We start from the raw sequence: 22,206 nt of genomic DNA on the forward strand, positions 1-22,206 counted from the left end.
ACATGATAACTCCTCTCTGCCATCCTGAACCGTCTCCAGCTTGTCATGTTGGACTGAGTGTGTTGACTGGAGAACTATGTTTGAAGGAGTGTGTTGATTGGGAAACTTTATTCATAGTGTGGTCATGGACATGATAGCTCCTCTCTGCCATCCTGTCACATCTCCATATCAACCCACTTTACTGTGCTGATTCTACACAACTGAATTAATTTCACAACATTTGACTACAATGATTTACATCTGTGGGCCACCTGGTATGAGTGCTACACCATTTGCAACAGGTCAAGATGGCCAGTGTGCTCTCTGAAGGGAGTGAGCCTGGACCTGTGGCAAAGAGAAGTCACATGCCTTCCTCATACATTTGAATAGTATCAAGCCAAGTACTACAATGAAGAAAGAGAGCAACATGCAGCTGCTTTTCCTGGATGTATCAATAATTAAATGTGTGAAGGAACTGTGATCTATAAAGTGTACAAAATGTCAACAACAACAGATTAACACTTACATAAGAAATTAACCCATCATCCAGAGATTCAGCACTTACAGATGACTTTCAAGGAAAATGTTTACTCTAAATGTAATAACACTGTGACCAAAAAGATTTACAGGACTAATGAAGAACAACAGATGCCTATGGAGAAAATTTTCCTCCTCTCTACAAACAAAATTACTGATACTTTTAGAACATGGCAAAGCAGGGACTGAAAATGAAATCATTAGGAAAATAGATGAATTTGATAGATATGTAAAAGATGTATATCTGTCATTTGTTATAACTTTTGTGTATAGGATCCCATGTGATTGTCACTAAGCATATACTGGAAACAAGGAAGAAAGACTAACACCCATTTAGATAAACACAAGAGAAACTCTTGATGTGGGCAAGCTGATAAATCGGCCATAGTGGAAAATGCTTTACTGTGTAGAGACCAAGAAATAAAATTTGATGAGTTTGATGTTTAGCCACTGTCATCCATGCTTGTATAGAGAGGCAATAGAAATTTGTAAACACAATAATAATTTTTCAGAACGTTACACACACACACACACACGCACACACACACACACATGCACACACGACACCAACTCCAGCATCTTGGACCAGAATGCAACATCATGTGGGATGCAAGCAGCAATCGGGAGGGGGTGGGCAAGGGGAAGGGATAGTATTATACGAGTGGGGAGAGAAACGAATACTGTCTGGTGCAGTGTGCAGGGACTGGACTGCCAACAGGCACAATATCAGGATGTTGTTCAGCAGGGAGATGGGGAAAAAAGGAATGTATCTAGAAAGTTGTTAATAAATGTCTGGAGTTTGGTTTATACTCCAATCAATTATGCATGGAAGTTGTGATGTACCTATAACTAAATTCTAATAGAGAATACAACATAAATTTGGAGCATTCTCTCAACAATGACTTCAACTACTCTCACTGCAAACAATGGCTGCAAGAAGTAGCGAACTTTGCTGACCACACCAAAAATACAGTAAAATGGAAGAAATATGTGTGATACAATGCTAGCACCCAAATGCTACAGACAGCCACTAAAGGACACCAGTGACCACCATCAACACCAAAGTAAGTGTCCCTCCTCTCGCGGCTACTGTGTCAGTTTGAAAGGAGACATTTGCTCATGTACACACCTGCAGAATGTAGCTGGTTGCACCATGCATGAAGAAGTCTGTATAACATTCATTGTAACGATCACTCACCAATGCCCAAGCAATCATGGTTGATGGCACAGCTACTGCAGATACTAAACAACTCACGGAGTTAGTTTTGTGCAAGTGGAAGAGGGTGACTTACACCAGTTCTTTTATGACTGACAACACATCAGGAACCACATTCTTGGTGGACATGGAGTCAGACCTCATTGCATTGCCTCAACATAGTTTTAAGGCAACAACAGGTGGCTTCTGCCACTAGTGGAGGTGGCTTCACTGCATGGGTACCTTTGTTTCCACGGCATTTTACAAGACTTCCCAGAACTAACGCAGCCATCAGTGTTAAAGAGGACATGCACGCACAACAGGGTGTTGTCCAAATCACCAGTGGCAACAAAACTTGCCAACTCACACCAAAATGTTTTAGCAACTAAAGATGACATAAATCATCAAAGAAGGACTGATTTGTGGCACCTTCAGACAGTCAGTGGGCCTTGCCTCCAAATAATGTATTCTTTTAAAAAATCCGCCAATGGGCACAATCCTGCAAGAGCTGTCACCAGAGCAAAATCAGCAGGCACATCTCAGCACCATAAGGTACCACTGAAACGCCCATGGCTTGTTTTATGCACTTGTATGTGGGCCTGGTATGTCTGATACCAATCTCAGGCAAACACAAGGACATATTGACAGTCTTAGCATCAACCAGAGGCCATTCCCATCATGGACATCTCAGCCACAACATTCACCAGAGCCCTTATCATGATCTGGGTTCCGAGATTTGTAATGCCTCAAACCATAACAACCAATTGTGGGAGATAATTTGAGTCTTGGTCGTTCCACAAAAAGCTCATACATAAATGTGACTGCAGTCAACTCAAAACCATCAGCTGCCATTCTGCAAATAGTGAGATGTTAGACAGGTTCCACAGAAACATCAAAGTGGTCCTAGTGTGCAACAACAGCCAGTGGACTGAATCACTACCACTAACACTGTTAGGACTAAGGAGAGCAGTAAAAGAGAAACTGTACTGCTGCACACCACAGGTAGTTTACAGGCAACAATTACAACTTCCCACCAAGATTGTCTCTACTAAGTCACAGCAACCTCACTCTGAAGCTCATGACATAATTCAATCAACTGCTGTAAAAACGGTTGGCACAAATACATCCCACTGAGCTGCAGAATCATAGGGACAAAAAAGTCTTTGTACACAAAGAGGTACAGTCAACACCATGAGTCTGGCTGAGAGATGACAGAATGTAAACTGTAGCCAGCATACACGAGGTTCTACAAGGTTCTCCAAAGTGGTGTAAATACCTTCAAAATAGAGTGAAACAGTGGAGAAGAGCCTGTGTCAATTGAACAAATCAAACTGACACACATAGAACAGGCAGCCGCAGACCAAATACCAAAGTCTCAGTGCTGACTCATCCCAGCACTGAGAGGCTATATCCCTACCAACCTCAAATGTCCTCTGACACGAAGAACAGGGTGAAGTTTTGTTCATTCCACAGACTTGGTGGAGGCAGCCAACACCATTGCCGCTACACACAGCAGTTGTCACGTGGGCTGGTAGAGCCATGAAGTACCTGTTCCCTCATATTCTCAGTTCTCCTTATTTCATAAAGGGGGAGGGGGGGAGGGGGGTCAGACTGGTGTAGAGACCTCAGCGTTTGATACATCAATTTTGAACAGAGTGAGTGTAATCAGTGTGATATCTTTGCTACTCAGTGAACATCTGGTATGTGAGTTTTAAACTTCACATACATCACTAGCTGTGTAAAGTACATGTACCAAGTATTAATAATAAATGTCTGCTGTTCACTTTATCCTACAATCAATTCTGTGCAAAAGTTATTATGTACCTTTAACTATTAGGTTGGAGGATAAGTTTGGAGTGTTTTTGTTTTGCATGTTGGTATTTCAGCTGCTATGGGTTTATTTATTGATTGTCATTTTTTTATTTGTAGTTCACTGTTGCTATTTGAGTTTACATATTGTCATTTTGTCCTTTGGTGATAGTGAGTGGGAGCTATGGATGCTAGAAAGTGGAGTGCCAAGTGGAGCAATTGGAAAATCTCCAACATATTTTTCTGTTTGAGATCAACAGAGGGATTATAGCAGCAGTGGCAGCATTCGTGCCATGTGTGGGGATAATGCCATTGGACAAAGCACAGCAAGAAAATGATTTTCTCATTTTAGGGAGGATCGTTTTGACATTAGTGGCTCTCCATGTTCAGGAACACCTTTGTGGTTTGAAGGAGGTCATTTAAATGCATCAATCTACAATGATCCACTCGACAACTGGAAAATGTGATGAACCGTGATCATTCCACCATCATGCAACATTAGCAAGCACGGAGGAATGTTCAAAAACTGAGTGTATGGGTCTAAGGCAAAGTCACAAAAATCAGCAGGTGGCTTGGCCATATGTGCATCATTGCTTGCTCAACATCAGTTGCCTCGTGAACAACATGATCATTCCTACACCATATTGTTACCATTGACAGGAAACGGTGTATTTATGCTAACACAAGAAAAAGAAAGGAATAGCTGAGTATGAACAAAGCACCAACTCCTTGTACAAAGACCTGCACACATTCACAAAAGATAATGTTATGCATCTGATGGAACAGCGGCAGTGTAATGTACTACAAATTGCTTCCTCGAGGAGTAACCATCGCTGCTGACATTTATTGTCAACAACTAAGACATCTTGCAGGTGCAATCCAAGAACTATGACCAGGAAGCCTGGATGAAGTGATGCTACTCCTTGATAACATCTCCCCACATTCTGTTAGATTGACAAAAAACACTGTAAAGGAGTTGGGTTTGGAATTCATTACACACCCGCATTATTTACCTGATCGTGCACCCTTTTCTGCTATCTGTCAAACAACCTTCAAGAAACTTCCTTTCAAGATGAAAATGCATTCTGAACATGGCTCAACAAGTTCTTTTCCTCAACACTACTTGATTTCTACAGTTGAAGAATCAAAAAGTTACCCCAGCATTGGCAGTCTGTTTTAAAAGGTGAATGAAATATATTACTGATGATTAAAGTCTCTTTTATGTGTATCTGTTGCATTTATAAAACTTACAGAAAAATGTAACAACTTATGCACAAATGCAATAGATTCCAATAACTCTCACAGTAATACCAAGACCTCTTGAAGTTTGTATCATGGGCAACCGCACTTAATAACTTACACATCCAATCACAGACTACTGCAATGTTATCCTGAAAGGCCTTTCTCAAGAAAGTGTACAGCACCTGGAACCGATTCTGAATGCCTTTGTTCATTATACCTGTGATGTTTGACTCTTTGGCCATATTTCACCATCACATGCACAGATGCTTTGGCTGCATGCAGAAAAGTGCAGAGATTTCCATAAGCTCTGTATTCCACTGTCTTATCAAAATATACTGTCCCTCATATCTCTCCTCACCTTAATGTTCTTGTCTGAACAACATAGCAGAAGCACCCATTGCCATCAGAGCATAATCCTTCCTGTCCTACTCCATCATTCAGCCACTTTCTCGAAATCCTTCTCCTGAGGGAACTGCCCTGTCTGACATGTCAAAACTTACCCTGAAATATTTTATATAAGAAGAGTACACAAAAAGAAACACAATGGCAAAAATTTTACGGCTGAGACCCCTTGAAATTACTTTTAGAAAAATGCTGAAATTTGCCAAATTTGTGGCTCACCAGGCAGCTGGAGGAACGTATACCCCTGCTGTACCTGTAGCAGACAGTGCATGTGCAACATGGCAGGCACATATCCTTTGGTGATGGCACATCTTTAAACTGATTAAATGGCACAATGTGACTGTAATTCGTTAAGTGAATTTTCTCTGACAGCTGTTCACAGTTACTATTGTTGTTGTTGTTGTTGTTGTCTTGAGTCCAAAGACTGGTTTGCTGCAGCTCTCTGTGCTACTCTATCCTGTGCAAGCCTCTTCATATCCCAGTACCTCCTGCAACCTACATCCTTCTGAATCTGCTTAGTGTATTCATCTCTTGGTCTCCCTCTGCGATTTTTACCCTCCACGCTGCCCTCCAATACTAAATTGGTGAACCCTAGATGCCTCAGATTATGTCCTACCAACTGATCCCTTCTTCTAGTCAAGTTGTGCCACAAATTTCTCTTCTCCCCAATTCTATTCAATATCTCCTCATTAGTTATGTGATCTACCCATCTAATCTTCAGCATTCTTCTGTAGCACCACATTTCAGAAGCTTCTATTCTCATCTTGTCTAAACTATTTATTGTCCATGTTTCACTTCCATACATGGCAACACTCCATACAAATACTTTCAGAAAATACTTCCTGACACTTCAATGTCTGTGCAATGTGATGTATAAATGTAATGTACTACTGTAATTGCATCAATTGACTTGTCCTATATTACGCGTACACTGGCTGTATAATATGTAATCTACAGGACCAAATAAATAAATAAAGTAAATGAATACTCAGTGTTAACAAATTTCTCTTCTCCAGAAACACTTTCCTTGCCATTGCCAGTCTACATTTTATATCCTCTCTACTTCGAGCATCATCAGTTATTTTGCTCCCCGAGTAGCAAAACTCATCTAGTACTTTAAGTGTCTCATTTCTTAATCTAACTCCTTCAACATGACCTGATTTAATTTGACTACATTCCATTACCCTCATTCTGCTTTTATTGACCTTCATCCTACATCCTCCTTTCAAGACGCTGTCCATTCCATTCAACTGCTCTTCCAATTTCTTTGCTGTCTCTGACAGAATTACAATGTCATTGGCAAACATCAAGGTTTTTATTTCTTCTCCCTGGATTTTAATTCCTACTCCAAATTTTTCCTATGTTTCCTTTACTGCTTGCATAATATACAGATTGAATAACATTGTGGATAGGCTACAATCCTGTCTCATTCCCTTCCCAACCATGCTTCCCTTTCATGCCCCTCAACTCATATAATTGCCATCTGGTTTCTGTACAAATTGTAAACAGCCTTTCTCTCCCTGTATTTTACCCCTGCCACCTTTAGAATTTGAAAGAGAGTATTCCAGTCAGTCCATTGCTATAAATGCAGGTTTGCCTTTCCTTAACCTACCTTCTATGAGAAGTCGTAGAGTCAGTATTCCTACATTTCTCCAGAATCAAAAACGATCTTCCTCAAGGTCAGCTTATACAGTTACTATTTGCTTGAATTTGCAACTCATTTAATATACATACCAGTAATTAATATCCAACCCCACTATATTTTCTGATAAATAGAGTAAAACAACCCTTAAAACTTTAACCGCATAGTTATATAGCAGCTGCCGAACATTTTAAAGGCATTTGGGTAGACAATTTTAAAAAATATGGGACAAATTGTTCAAATCAAGAGGTGCCAGAACCACAACCCAGAGGCCACAAGTTTAACAAATTACACCCTTTATTACAAAGCTGTAATACAATTAATAAACAGTCCACATTCACATGTATGTAAGAATTATTTTTCAAATCCAAGTATATCTTTTCTTACAAATGGGTGCAACATCTCCAGTGCAAAGATGACGCCAACAGCAGTCACCCTCAGGCAAATAACATTGAAAACACTAACTATCTGGCTATCTACAACAGAATAAACAAAACGTTAGCACCCAGACAATTATAAAACACTTACACCATCCATATCATTGTGAGGTAACTTATTTAAAAAAGAAAGAGATTTCAAACCATAATAAATTTTAAATAACACCAGAAGACACCTGGAAGATCAGTTAAATCAATGAATGTTTCATGTTTATGACTATGCAACAGAAATCAAATTTACACAGTTCCACAAACTGCAGATTACATTTAGGTAACAGTAATTCACTTGAGAACTGCAAAGTCCCACTAAGCTTAAACACTGGAAACAGTTAAATCAATTCATGTTTCATATTTATAATTGTATAACAGAAATCAAATTTACACAGTAGCACAAACTAAAGATTAGATAGCAGGTATTCACTTAACAACTACAAAGGCCCACCATATTTAAATATTTTGAGCTTAAAATTTAAAAACAATTGAAAACCTTAAAACACCCAAATTAATGCCATTAGCAATCACTTAATATGACTACTCAGACAGGAGCCACCAAAACATTCCCAGTGCCAGTAAGCCTTATACTTGCATTCTGTCAGTATGTAAGGACAGGTGGTCACCGTGATCAATTATGTCGTGAAATCCAACTCAAATGACTCCACCAAAACATTCCCAGTGCCAGTAAGCCTGATACTGGCATTCTGTCAGTATGTAAGGACAGGTGGTCACCGTGATCAATTATGTCGTGAAATCCAACTCAAATTACTCCACCAATATCTCTCTACACCCATTCTGAAGCCAAGGTGAAATATACAGTGCTATAACCTCCACAGAACAGCACCTTTTCTACAGCAATGCAGCAAGGCCATCCCCAATTAGGCAGACTCTGATGTTTGCTTCTGTACAAATGCACAGACACCAGACAGAGCTGAACCAACGACCGTGGTCACTTGTCATTACAAAAGGTAACCTGCAACAGGTTTGAGTAACTTCACTAGCACTGCTAATCACATATCCCATTCCACATAGCATTGTCGACAGCATGTATCGCCACACAAAAGTTCTCAGCCAGAAAAACCACCTTCGTGCTCACTTGGTGGTCTGGGTACATACACTGTGTTGAGACAATATATGAGTGCTCTTCAAACCTCTGCGGCACCACATGCCCCTCTCAGTGAGGCAAATCTTTCACTTAAGGAAGTTATTGCTGCCATCTACCACAGATCACCTCAGTAATAATTAGCAGTTGCTTTTGCAATATCAGTAAATGTTAACAATAGACATAAAATGATTTAATTTTCTTTGTGATTTCTTCATATATGCTTGCTAATAGCATCTGTCTTTGTGCATGTCCCAGAGTCTCAGAGTAATGTGGAATCCAATTAGTGTTTTCAACCTGGCAAAATGAAATATGAAGAACATGGTATATAAATGAAACCATGTGCTTTTCCTGAAGGCCTACATATTCATTATTTATCAGTTAATTTCTTGGGCAATCATTCCAACAATGTCAATGTTTCATTAAAAATAGTGGAAACATCATAAGAAACAGACAATTCTGTAAATTGTGCTTTGAATTATAACTAAGTAACTAACTAATTGTTGTGATGGATAAGTCCAGAACAGAAAGATAGTACCTTCCAAGGCCAAAGCAAATAGGTACAGTAATAGCTTTCAGTGAAAAAGGAATGGCTCTAAATTTTTTAGTTAAATGAAGGAGGGAGAAAACACTTAAACATAAACAGAGTGCAAACCTGGTTTCATTTCATAAAATCTGAACATAAATTGTGCAAACAGAAGAAAGATTTACACTAAGTACAAAATACGCACCAAAATGAAACTCATAAAAGTGAGAAAGAAAAATTATTCAAAAGTTTTAGTACTGCACATGAGAGTCAATGAATGACTTTCAAAGTAGATCTCCAAAAGTGGGCATTCTGAATTAAAACTAAGGTAAATATTATTTATTACAAGGCTTCTTTGACCTGGTTAAACAGATTCAGGAAATTATGTGGAAACGGAAGTTGCAAAATTACAAAGTTTATGTCAAGTAAACACATAGAGCAGATATCATTTATAGGTATTACTACAATGAAATTCTGAGCTGATTCAAAGACAACGCTTCTTGTTAACCTACAAATGCTGCATATAAAGCCAATCAGTCAGGTTTTGTGCAAACTGTACTTTGTCATTTCGAGCAAAAAACGACGGAGTAGGTTGTGGAATTGACGAATGCTATGACACATTCCTTTATATCTGTCCTCAGGACTATTAAGGCAAATCAGGACCAAAAGTAAAAAAGAGGACTCTTTATGCACAAATTTTTTGTAATTGCCATAGAAAAATCTTGAAAAATGGGAGACAATAATTTTCAATGCTACACCCAAAACGTCTTCTTACCATTTGCAGAAAATAATTCACTGCTTTCATTGGACTCCTGGCGTGGACATACTGACAGCTCTGTCTTTAAGAGGATGATGATAGAGACTGTTAATATAATTCAGATTCCAGCCAGAACTAATAGTGTAATTCAACCTCTCAAGAAAAAAAATTTTCAATAGTCTAAAGCATTTGTCAGAAAATTGTCAGGTAATATAATTTCCATTAGCTCTTTGTCATTTTAGGTTTGTCTGTGGAACAGTATTGTTAAACTTCAGTCATTTCCACACTGTCAGATGATTGGTACACAGCACAATATGCAGAACAGCAGCCATGACGATTTGTCCACGACTTATTCCATTCCAGTTCTGTGTAATTAAAATTAGTAATTACTGTGAAGTGCCTGAATGCATTAATTTTACTTTCACCTGGTGTGCCTGGTGTAAGGAAAATGTTTGTTTTCATTGTCCAACAGGCGCTTTGCATAAACAAGAAACTGTTTCATTGTTAGCAAAATATGCATTACTCTAACATTATCATAAGAACTGTCCTTCTGGAATTGTTGTAAAATATTCAATGCCAACAAATTAAAGTCCTGACTGATGGAAGTCATATGTAATATAATATCATACACTGTTTGCGTAACAATTACTTATGCAACAGTTTAGCTGTCAATATGAACTTCAGGTAATTCAAAAAATTAATGATTTGAGGCATTTTTGGTAAGGTTGAGTGTTTAAATTCATGTATGTGCACTTTGAGCTACGTGGCACTATGTCCTCTTGTCACAGCTGCCTCTGCTTATTCACATATTCGGTATTAGACGGGAAGGGCTGTACAAACCGCTTTTAGAAGCCATTCTTCATGCAGCATAAATGTGTAATTTTGACACTTTTTCAAGAATACTTGTAGTCCATCTCACCAGCTAAAATTTTAACAGTGCATTTCTTTTGGGGTATTCTTCTTGTGTGAAAGATTTCAGCGTAGGTTTTGACAGGATGGACTGGGTCATTCCCTTTTCAGTAGGAGGAAGCCATTTCTGCAATAACCTCCCACATCATATTAGAGAACTGAATAATATCTCCAGCTTCAGAAGACAGCTAATGACATATCTACCAAACCAACTATAATGATTACCATTGTCCCTGCACACAGGCATTACCCTTGTACATCCTTCTTCTGAACCAGACCTTTCTCATTTCCCAGTGTTCTTAACTGGTGCAGGCTCCTTAAATTCCCTTTCTCCAGAACTCACTGTATCAGAAAAATGTCTATTTTGTACACCTATAAGCTCTTTTTATATCTGCCACTATCATTATTGTTATTGTCATTATTATTATTATTATTATTATTATTACTATTATCACTATTAGTGGCAGTATCAGTAACTACTGATACTAAGCAGTAGTAGGAGTAGGAGTAGTAGCAGTAGTAGGAGTAGTAGTAATAGTAGTAGTACAAGTACTGCCAGTATTAATTTCATTAGTTCATAGTTAGTATTATTTACTCACGTTGTCACTACAGACACTCAAATCATTTTACTACTATTTGTCATATTGAATTTGTCATTTTTTAGGTAACTATGATGCAAAAAAGGTATTGTTTATGTGTGAAAACCTGTTCCAATGTAAATCAGTGCCTGATGGCCCTAAGGAGATCAGGTTAAATAAATAAATAAAAATAAAATAAATTTTTACATGAATCTTTAAGAACCCCAGTCAGTACAAACTATATAAAGAAGGCCTTAAAATACACATGAGACATTCCAGGAACAGTTTAAGACCCCCAAACTTCTACTGCACAAACAATTCTGTGACAGGCAATGATGCATGTATAGATCATATTATTGTCATGGAGATGGTCATATAATCATACTAGCAAAAGGAGAGTTTGCAGATCATGATCTGTTGCTACTCATACTTTATGTTAATAAGTTACTAGTTGGTTTCACTGGACTTACTGTGCTGTCAGTAAGAGGACAAAAGGAAGGAACTCTCATAGGTGATTCAAAATTAATTTTAAAAATGCAGATGGAAAGCCAGTAGATGAAAGTGTTTTTGACAGTTTTTTAATAGTGTGCATGGCTGTTCACTGTTAATTAAAATTAGCTCTTCAGTTATGCCAAAAAGTAAAAAGTATGGGCGAAGTTAGGAAAAAACCATGCTCCTACTTTATAGCATACATAAAAATTCAAGCATACAAGACATTAAACAGTAGGAGACTTATTATAATTCATATCAGAAACGTAAAAAATGTGATAAATCTACTCTTCTCTAGATAAAAAAATAAAAACCTGTCTGAAAAAATTCATAGAAGCAGCTCCCAATAAGTGTAAGGCAACATGGGAAGTCACAGAATGCATGAAATCTGCTAGTGACACTAGAGAAAAACTGTTTCACCCTAGGGAATTAAATGAGTAAATTCAGTCAAAGATATAGCACACAAGGATCAGGCCAATCTACAAAGGACTTGCTTAGTGCTCCACTACCAGTTATATAATATCTTCTACTGGATTACATTTACTGTCCCTGAAATTATAAAAATGGTGTCCAAAAGCCCAAGTTATGGACTGTCAGTGGTTGTCCAGTTATGGTATAAAAAACAATAAATCTAATTTCTGAACGAGTAGCTCTTATTTAAAAGAAAAAAATAGTGACTGGAGTCCTTTCCTAATCAGCTAAAAATCTCAAAAGTTATCGTAATATTAAAAAAACGGTGATAAATAACTGCCACAGGGCCTCTGTCCACTCTCAATTGCGCCAGTTTTTTCAAAGATATTTGAGTCATTAATTTATAGGCGATTAAGTAATGGTTCTGAGCACTACATCATGTTGTGTGAGAATCAGTTTGACTTCTGAAAGGGTAGAAATACTACAACAGCTCCTGTAGAAATTGTCAGTCAAGTACTAAAGTGCTTGAAAGTAAGAACTTGATGTCACTTGCTTAGTGTAATGTAAACAAAGCATTGATTGCACTCCATCTGATACTGTGTTAACAAAACTGGAGTTCTGCAGTGTAAGTAATCTCACAATGGTAGTAATTGCTCCCTGTTTTGATAACAGAAAACAGTTTGTCTCAATCAGAAATAGATGTTCCCCATCATTTTATAGTAACACTGGAGTCTCACAGTGTTCTATCCTTGAATCATTCTTCCTCAGTACTGCAATTGATGATGTGCCCCATAATGTATCTCAGTGTGTTATATGCTATGCTGATGACGTGATGTTTCTTACCACACATTGGGACATTGCAACTCTGAATCAGATAGCAAGGGAATCACTTGATTTCACACTGAAATGGTTTACTGCTAAAAAACTCCTCTAGAGTGAGATAAAACTCAACACCTCCTTTTGAGGTTATCAAAGAATTCTGTAACTAAAAATGTTAAAACTCTTAGTTTAGGTGTCCACATTGATCCAAAATTCCGTTGAGAGGATCATATCAATGATGCTTGTGAAAGGTACCCCAGGTAACTTACCTCCTGTGCAAATAAAGAAATATGGTGAACAGTCATAACTATATACACTACCATAGTCAGTGTCAAGATGATTAAAATTCTTCTGGATTTGTACCAAGTCACTGTACAAAATATTTAGATTACAAACTATAAAACCAATGTTTCACCCATATTACAACAGCCTTCCTCAGGGCAAGACTGGTTTTACTGGAGGAAAGGTACCCTTAATTACTGCAAACTATTGGTGTCATTACATTATTTTGACAAGACTTTATTGAACCTGGAATATAACAGTCCAGTCATGATGAGAGGGAGAAATTAGCAAGAAGGTCTATTCAATTTATTGATGATTCATACTGATCTGCAAAGCAATGCTTGGCTTCTTGTGGTATGTTTTCTTGTTGGGTGTGCACACATATGTACTGACAGTTCCTCTATAGCTGTTTACTTAGGCTGTCACATCTGTGCCAGGCAAGGCTTCAGTACTGTAACAAGTTGTGGCTCATCAGACTAGGATAACAGGCAGCTAGGATCCTAAAAGTTTTTAGCCATTGTCTCTGTTAATGTTGTCAGGCTGCTTAATTCTTTCAGTGTCCTCTCATATTTTGTGTTGGTATAATCACGATTCTTTTGCCAGTACATGGGCCTCCTCAAATACGTTAAGCTGTCCACAATCATGGTGGTGTTCTCTACTGCTGATTTATGGTGCTTTTCTAATTGCATATAGAGTTCATGTTTCACTCTTTGTGTACTGACAGGTCTCCCATTCTCCAATATGTAGGCAGCTCCTCACTCACAATATAGCTCCCATGCTCCTGCAGTATTAAGGTTGATTACTGCATCATTGGAGGAACCTATCATGTTGAGGATCCTGTGGATGTTGCGGAAAATTTGTTTGAAACCTCATGGGGCAGGCATTGCCTAACTGTTCTCTAATGCCCTTCAAACATGGTAAATGCTTTAATGGAAGCTTCTCATCCTTGCCTTCTTCTCTTACTTGATTACAGTTGGCCTTGGCTGTCTTTCTTATAATGTCATTATCATCCTCCTTGGTGTCAAAGGTATGGTGTAGCTCCAAGACTTCATCTTTGATACAAGTGCTGTTCAATAAAGAATAATCATAGTTTTTTATGGTCATAATTTCACACGCTAAAATTTAATCTTGTGATACTCTGTTAGCTTAATGTGCAACACACATGCCATAGCAGTTTCATTGTTGGGACTCTTGGTTGCCATCTGTGATAGGCAGGCAAGGTCAGACAAGTTCAGTATTGCCTACCACTGCAATGGAGGTAACATGTGAGGAACAATATGCAGCTTTGAAATTCTGCTTTCGTTTCAAAAAATCTTCAGCTGAGGCCTATACAATGTTACAGGAGGACTGTGGAGAGTCTGATCTTCCCTACAGCACAGCTTGAAGGGGTTTAAAATATCTAAAGAGGGGAGACAATCAATTTCAAAGGCAGGTAGACCCGGTGTTTCAGTTACTGCTGTCACGGAAGAAAACATCAACACTGCTGCTGTCATTGTGAGAGGATTGATGAATTACCTTAGGACCACTATCTGAAATACTGAACATTTCATTGGGTGCCACCCACATGTTGGTGACAGAAAAATTACAAATGACACGTGTTTGCGTGCGATGGGTTCCAAGATGGTTGATCCCTGAACAAAAGGACATTCATGTGCAGGACTGCAGGCAGTTAAAGTTGATGTTAGAGGAAGATCTGGAGTTTCTCTCAAATGTAATCACTGCTGATGAAACTTGGCTACATCATTTTAATCCTGAGACCAAACAGTAAAGCTCAGTGTGGAAATCTCCTTCATCACCAACCCCCAAAAAAGCAAAAGTGGTTGCTTCTGTTGGGAAAGTTATGGTCATCTCATTCTTTGATATTCATGGAATGGTTTATCAGCATGTTGTACTTGCACACACATTGGTAACTTGACAATGCTATAGGGATGTCCTGAAAACAATGCAAGTCCATATCAGGTGCAAAAGACCCAGTTCCATGAAGCAGGCTGAATGCTGCACCACGATAATGCGTGGCCACATATTGCCAATGTTATTGCTGAATATCTTGCAAAAATCAACATGAAGTGCATCCCTCACCTTCCCTATAGTTCAGATTTAGCCCCATGTGACTTTTTTCTATTCCTGTGAAGAAACACCTTTGTGGGAGGCATTATCAATCATCAGAAGCAGTGGTAAAGACTGCTGAGGCGATTTGAAAGGACATCTCAAAAAACAGTTACCAGGATGTACTTGAAGACTGACAGAAATGCTGGGACAAGTGTATTGCATTCATGGGAGACTCCTTTGAGAAGGACCATCAAAGTTAAGATCATTCTTTACTGAACAGCCCTCATATTCTTTCAGGTAGATGTAGTGGCAATGGGCTCCTTGGTCTACCCAGTTCCTGCCAACATTTTCAGGGAAGCTTTTGAGCATAACATCCTAGCTTCTGCATCATTACTCTACCCTTATTGGCTACAGTATGTAGACAACACATTCATTATCTGACTACACAGAGAAGTGGAGGTGGGAAGCTTCCTTCAGTATTTAAACCGCCAACATAAAAATATACATTTCACACACAAAACTGAAAACACTGGCATGTTACCATTTTTTTGATGTGGAGGTAGGTAGAACCACTGATAGAAGACTGGGACACAAAGTGTACCAGAACCCAATCCACAGAAATGGGTACCAGCATGTGGAGAGCCACCATCACCCAGTCCAGAAGTATTCTGTTTTGCATCTGCTGATGGCCTGTGTCTGTCGGATAAGTGATGCTAATAATATCAAAGAAGAATTGTGGGAGTTACACTATACCTTTCATGCCAGTAGGTATTATAACAACATTATAAGAAGGCAGCCAATGCCAACCAGAATCAAATAAGCGAAGGAGGCCATGAAGAAAAGCTTGATAGTACACTTACCATATGTGAAGGGCATTAGAACAGTAAGGCAACATCCACCCCCAAAGAGGTTCCAAACTGACTTTCCACAGCAACCACAGATTCCACGATAGTCTCCACCAAGGATACAATGAAGTATCTTGATATTGCAGAAGTATATGAGCTACATTGTGAGTGTGAGACAGGGAGACCAGTCAGCACATGAGTAGTGGGATACGAATGCTACTTGCAATTAGAAAAGCACCATAAACCAGTGACAGCAGAACACCACCATGATTTTAGATAGCCTGTCATGTTCCAGGAAGCCTGTGTACTGGCAAAATAGTCAAGGATGTGGCAACAGAAAATACGAGAGGGGACTGAAATTATTAAGCAGTCTGACAACATTATAAGAGAGGCTACAGACTTCCAGGTCTCCTGCTACTCCCTGCCACAGGCAGTCATGGGGCAGAAGTGTCACTGAGTGTGAATGTGACAGCCTAAACAAACAGCTATAGAGGAACTATCAGTGTATATCTGTGCACACCAGGAAGAAAACATACCCATGAGAAGTGAGGTGCTGCTTTGCAGGCTGGAATCAGTCATCTATAAACCAGATAGTCCATGAATAGCATACAGGCTACCCTCTCCCTCTCATCATGAATGACCTATTATATTCCAGGTCAAACAAAGTTCAGGAAAAATGACATATTGACACTGATAGTTTTTAATAAGCAGGGCACCTTTCCTCCAGTAAAAATATACATGAAATGTATTCACGGTTGTGAATATGGACAACTATCAGCTGTATAATGTAATGACAACAGGAAAATTTGTGCCAGACTGGGACTTGAACCCAGGTTTCACTCTTATTGTGAACAATCATTTTATCATTAGGCTATCCAAGCATGACTCATGGCCAGACCCAAACTTCCATATGTCATCAACCATGTGTTAACAACCTGTACTTGTACATTCATATGAATATTCCCACACAGGGGAGATATTGTAACTGAAAGTCAGTTGCCTGGTGTTAGTGAACAAATACAATGTTGCAGTGCCATGCATGCATGACAAGGAATTTTGCGTCATATTTCTGAACAAAACAGGCACTGCAATATTGTACTTATCTGCCAACACCAGAGAAGCAACTTTCAATTAAAATGTCTCACCTGTTCATGAAAGTATTAGTACAGGTTGTTGACACATGGTTGACAACATACGGAGGTTTGGGTCTGGCGTGAGTCATGCCCGTATAGCATATAACCTAATGGTAAGGTGGCTGCTCACAATAAGCAGGAAATCTGAGTTCGAGTCCCAGTCCATCACAAGTTTTCATTGCCATCATTTTGTTAAGTAGCTAATGGTTGTCCACATTTGCAAATATGAATACATCTCATATACTTCATAATGATTGTAGTCCCACAGTGCCTGTTCCTTCAGACACACATGCATGTCTGAAGGGGTTTTGCATATTATTTTTGAACCCACTGCAATGTTGTATCCAGTAAAAACAGTCTTGTCCTAAGGAAGGCCTTTGTAATATAGCCAAAATGTTGGTTTTATAGTTTGTATTTCAAGTATTTTGTACAGTGGCATGGTACAACACCCTGAAGAATTTTAATCATCGTGGTGAACACTATTTATTTTCATGTGATTTACTTTGGACTCTGCCAGTAACATATTTCTTATGACATGATTGTGTAAGGACATTCTTCTCACGTCACCATCATTAAAATAATAATAATAATAATAATAATAATAATAATAATAATAATAAATGTGTAGTGTAGTGTCTCTGAAGGGTCCTGTGGGGCACTGTCGTCCTTTCTTTACAAAGTTGAGAGAAGTAACAGTTATCAGTTATAAATTTATATTTGTGCTGTTTAGATCAAAAGCATAATAGAGAACTTACAGTCAGGGAAGTAATTCATCATTATGACACCAGAGCTAAAACAAATTTGGATTTTCCTAGGTAGAGATAAGCAAATATGGGTTACTTACACAAATTATAGCCAGTCAGAACATTCAACAAATTGTCACTCTCTGCTTGGTCTCATCTCTTATGCATTTTTAAAATGAAATAGTGTAACTTGCTATCACATGGCCTGTTTTATAACTTCAAAGAATTTTTGATATGCCATATAATGACATTTAGGATTTTTATTGTGTTATAGTATACTTGTGCATTACATTAATATGTACTCCAGCAGTGGTAACACTAGTTGATGAGAATTTTATAGTTTTCCTAAATGACAGTATTCTTGTGTTCATTACTATGTACTTTATGAATGGTGACATTATATTCTAAGAATTATAGAGTATTTAAGAATTTTCCTTCACTGTACTTGCATAAATCAATCTCATGCTACTTGCACGCATTATTATGAAAAGCATCACTGACAAAGCCTATTTCATTGCAAGAAGCCAACATCCAATAAAGGTTCTTGATTCTAAATTATCCAAACAAATTTAAATATTAACATATTGGTGATAAATCATAAAAGTATTAAAAAAAGTGATAGTTTGAAACAAGTAAGCAGTGGAATTCACATGATAGCATATTCTTAAAGTTGGCTATCTAAAACCAATAGTAGTGAGACCATCAAGATGAAGAAAAGTGTTTACCAAATTGACAGGTTACAGAGAAAGTGGGGTGCAATAATCTAATTATTAACTGCCAGACATGTCCAGAAAAGTGGTCAAAACATTTAGAGAAAACCTTAGTTAACTAGTAAAAATGTTTCTCTACAGTGCCGTATTGGAAGCAGTTTCAGCCAACTTTATGGTTGATCTTTAGCAACTTGAGTGGTGGGGCTGGGCATTAGCCAATCTCTCTCTCTCTCTCTCTCTCTCTCTCTTTCTCACACACACCATTGATGATCGCATGAGCACTCTGCTCCCCAGACCCAGATGTAAGGCAATCACACATAGTTACTTTAATCGAAGTCTGGTGATGATTTCATTGAATTTTATATTATTTTATAATCTATACAATTGAAGGCCATAAGAAGACAAGAAGAATAACCAGTACTCATAGTTAATAGCACCAGTACAGTGTTCCCTGTTTTATATGAAAATAGTCTCATATTGAAATGGCCCTGCATAATAAAATAATTTCTATTAGAACTGGTTGAACGTTATTCTTCAAATCAGTACAGCTATTGATTGCTCTCCCATTTTTTATGCACAAGTTTATATCTCAATTTTATTCTTCCTAGATATTTCTTTCATGCTGTCATCCCATTACAGTAAATATTCTTACATTAACTATAAAGTCACTGTGAAAATTGTTTTATTTACAGTTTCAAATACTGTAAAAACTGTTTTTAAGATACATTTTTTTCCTTTCTATTTAGATGGAAGAACAGCACGAAAACCAAGAGAGAATTGTAGGTCAGCAATTGAATCAGCAATGGATTTGATTAGCAAGCGGAACATACAACAACCTAATTTTAATGGAAGCTTTCTAGATCTTGCTGGTTATGCTCTTCATCAGCCACTCCGTTCAGCACCATATGATATGTATGTGACTGAAATGCGCATAAAAATGCCAGCTCAAGCAGTTTGGTTTGAGGTTGAACATTGCCACTGGGAGCCTCGTAAACGTACACTAGAAACTCGTCTAGGTTTTTCGGAGCTCAGTGTTACAGGTGCAGTGAAATTATATGAGGGAGATTTCATAAAAAACACACCACATCCATTGCCAACTGATGTCTGTAATGTAACGATGCGCATGAAACGAGCTGGACTGCAGATTGCTGCTCAGCCACGTGTATTGTCCAGTAGCAACAGAGGTATTGCAGATATAGCTATGGACAGTCAGTTTTTGCAACCTGAATTTGTGAGTGTATATGTTTACGGCTGTCATCCTCCAGGCCGAGAGCATCGTGAGGAGCCAGTTATAGGAGAAAAGCAAAATTCAGCAAAAAACCGTGCTACTGAAGATACAACACAGGAAATGGAACAAGTGTTTCTAAAAGGCATTCAGTCACTTCTCAAGACTTATCTTGGAAAGCAGCTTCAGCAGACTATGAAGAACATTGTTATGAGAAATATGGGCTACACTGTTTCATATGGAAGGTAGTGATGTAGGTTCACAGTTATTAAATGTTATCATACCTACATATTTTAACTATAAATACACCCAGTATCAGTGATTTACTTTTTTAAATGTGTGCTATGGGAATGACTTGCGTACATAAGCAGTTTGATAAATTTTCAGATTTAATTTTGATTATATGTTTAGATCACAGTGCAGAATAAACAGCCTTTAACTGCAACCATAGAACTGTTAGGCAAAAGACTTGAAATTGTAAATAGCACCAAATTTTTGGGAGTTTGGATCCAAGATGACCTAAGATGGCAGAAACACACACAACACCTATATAGTAAATTAAATACCATTTGTTATAGTATAAATATTCTTGCTGGATGCACATCTATGCAAGCCATAAAAAACGTGTACTATGCCCAAGCAGAATCATTACTAAGATATGGCTTAATTTGCTGGGGAAATTCACCACCCAGCAAAGCTGTTTTATTGCACAAAAAAGAATTATAAGAGCCATGGAAGGCTTAGCACCTCGATCTTCATGAAAACCCACATTTAAAAAGCTTCATATTCTTCCATTACCATGCCTATATATCCTAGAAACAATAATGTTTGTAAGGAAAATCGTAGATGAAAATAACAAGATTGCTCCAAAAAACCAAAATATCCATTCATACAACACAAGAAATAATCGAGATTTACATATGCAGTTTTCACATACAACACTAAAACAAAAAGGACCCTTGCAAGCAAGAAAAAAACTGTATAACAAACTACCTAAAGAAATTAAGGCAATAACTGGCATGCATAATTCAAAACTGCAGTGAGTGACTACTTGCTACAGAATTGTTACTATAGTGCTGATGAATTTATATCTACAATGTAAATATGTGAAAATTTTAATAGTTTATACAATTAAGGCCAAAATAAGAAATGTATACATTAGATTTATCTGTGTATTATATGTGGTCTATTACATATATGTGTGTGTCTGTGTAATCAAGGCCAAAAGTATGAAATGTGTGCGTGTAAAATTTACTTGTGAAATGTTATTCCCATATGTTAGAGTTATATTGCTATATACTGAAAACCATACAACAGCTTTTTTCTGTTAAGCTTTATTGCAAATTATTTGACTTGTCCTATATCATTATGTACCCCTGTACAGTGTATGATTCACAGGACCAATAAATATACAATACAAATATACACTACAATACAACACGATCTTTGAAAATTACAGTATCTACTTACGTCATACCACTATGTCTCTAAGAACTTGGTCATAACCAGTCAGTGCTTTCTGCTAAAGTGAAAAAACAATGTATTGAAACATGTGAATAGTAGTTTCAGATTTTCCACATGTATCACAGCTAATGACTTTGTCTCAAGCCTAATAAGGTCCAGTTTAGATGAAGTAGCTGTTGGTTGTTTTTGAAAGCAAGCAGTATTAGTTTATTTTTCAGGATGTTGTTTCACTTTTACAGTATCATTTGTGTCATAAATCCAAAACTCAGTAGTATCAGCTCATTCTTATTTGTAAAAGTTTTCCTTTCTAAGCCAATATTTTAATCTGAAGAAAAGTCCTTATTATCTGCTGAGTCTGTTTTACCATGAGAGAATTTGTACTTTCACTCTCTGTTTGAGTGTTGAGTTATCTTCCAGGGCAATGTGCCTAAAAGAAATACACTTTTATTCATCAAAAGTGAACATGAAGGCTTACACAGGCTAGGCATTCAGTTTGAGTTAAATCTTTTGTGAATTAGGCTTTGTCATTATGAAACACTGAAACAAGTAAAATGCTAATATTTCAATGGACTTCAGTGTGGCCTTTTCAAAGGCAATGAAATGCTGGATTCTGATTATGGTTTTCCACTGTATACTAATTTGATTTGGTTGTCAGGTAGCTACTGGAGTCACATTCTGCGATGCCATGGGAAAATTCCAAGGGGTTGGCTACACGGTGGGGAGTGGCTGTATAGTAACTCTATAGAGCTGTGCTGGCATGTAACTGGTAGATTGTAATGAATCATAATCTTGAAACCAGAGGTAGTGATTTTCCTGTAATGAGACATTGATGCTGCATGGCAGTCCTGTTGTACCTGCTCGTTTATATTATTGAAACTGGATCATGTGAAACTGCTGGCTGGGCAACACATGCAGCTCAGTGGACTA

General features: G+C 37.8%; 1 protein-coding gene across 1 annotated transcript in view; it reads left to right on the forward strand.

Annotated features, from left to right (window-relative positions):
* The window catches only part of LOC124607034, a 61,533-nt gene extending 40,839 nt beyond the window's left edge, over positions 1-20,694 (forward strand). The window contains exon 3 of the mRNA XM_047139203.1: positions 19,337-20,694. Coding sequence (XP_046995159.1) covers positions 19,337-20,064 — 728 coding nt within the window. The 3' untranslated portion in view covers positions 20,065-20,694. The remainder of the gene's footprint in view (positions 1-19,336) is intronic.
* The last annotated feature ends 1,512 nt before the right edge of the window (positions 20,695-22,206 follow it).

The sequence above is a fragment of the Schistocerca americana genome, chromosome 3 (genome assembly GCF_021461395.2).
Source record: "Schistocerca americana isolate TAMUIC-IGC-003095 chromosome 3, iqSchAmer2.1, whole genome shotgun sequence".
Lineage (NCBI taxonomy): Eukaryota > Metazoa > Arthropoda > Insecta > Orthoptera > Acrididae > Schistocerca > Schistocerca americana.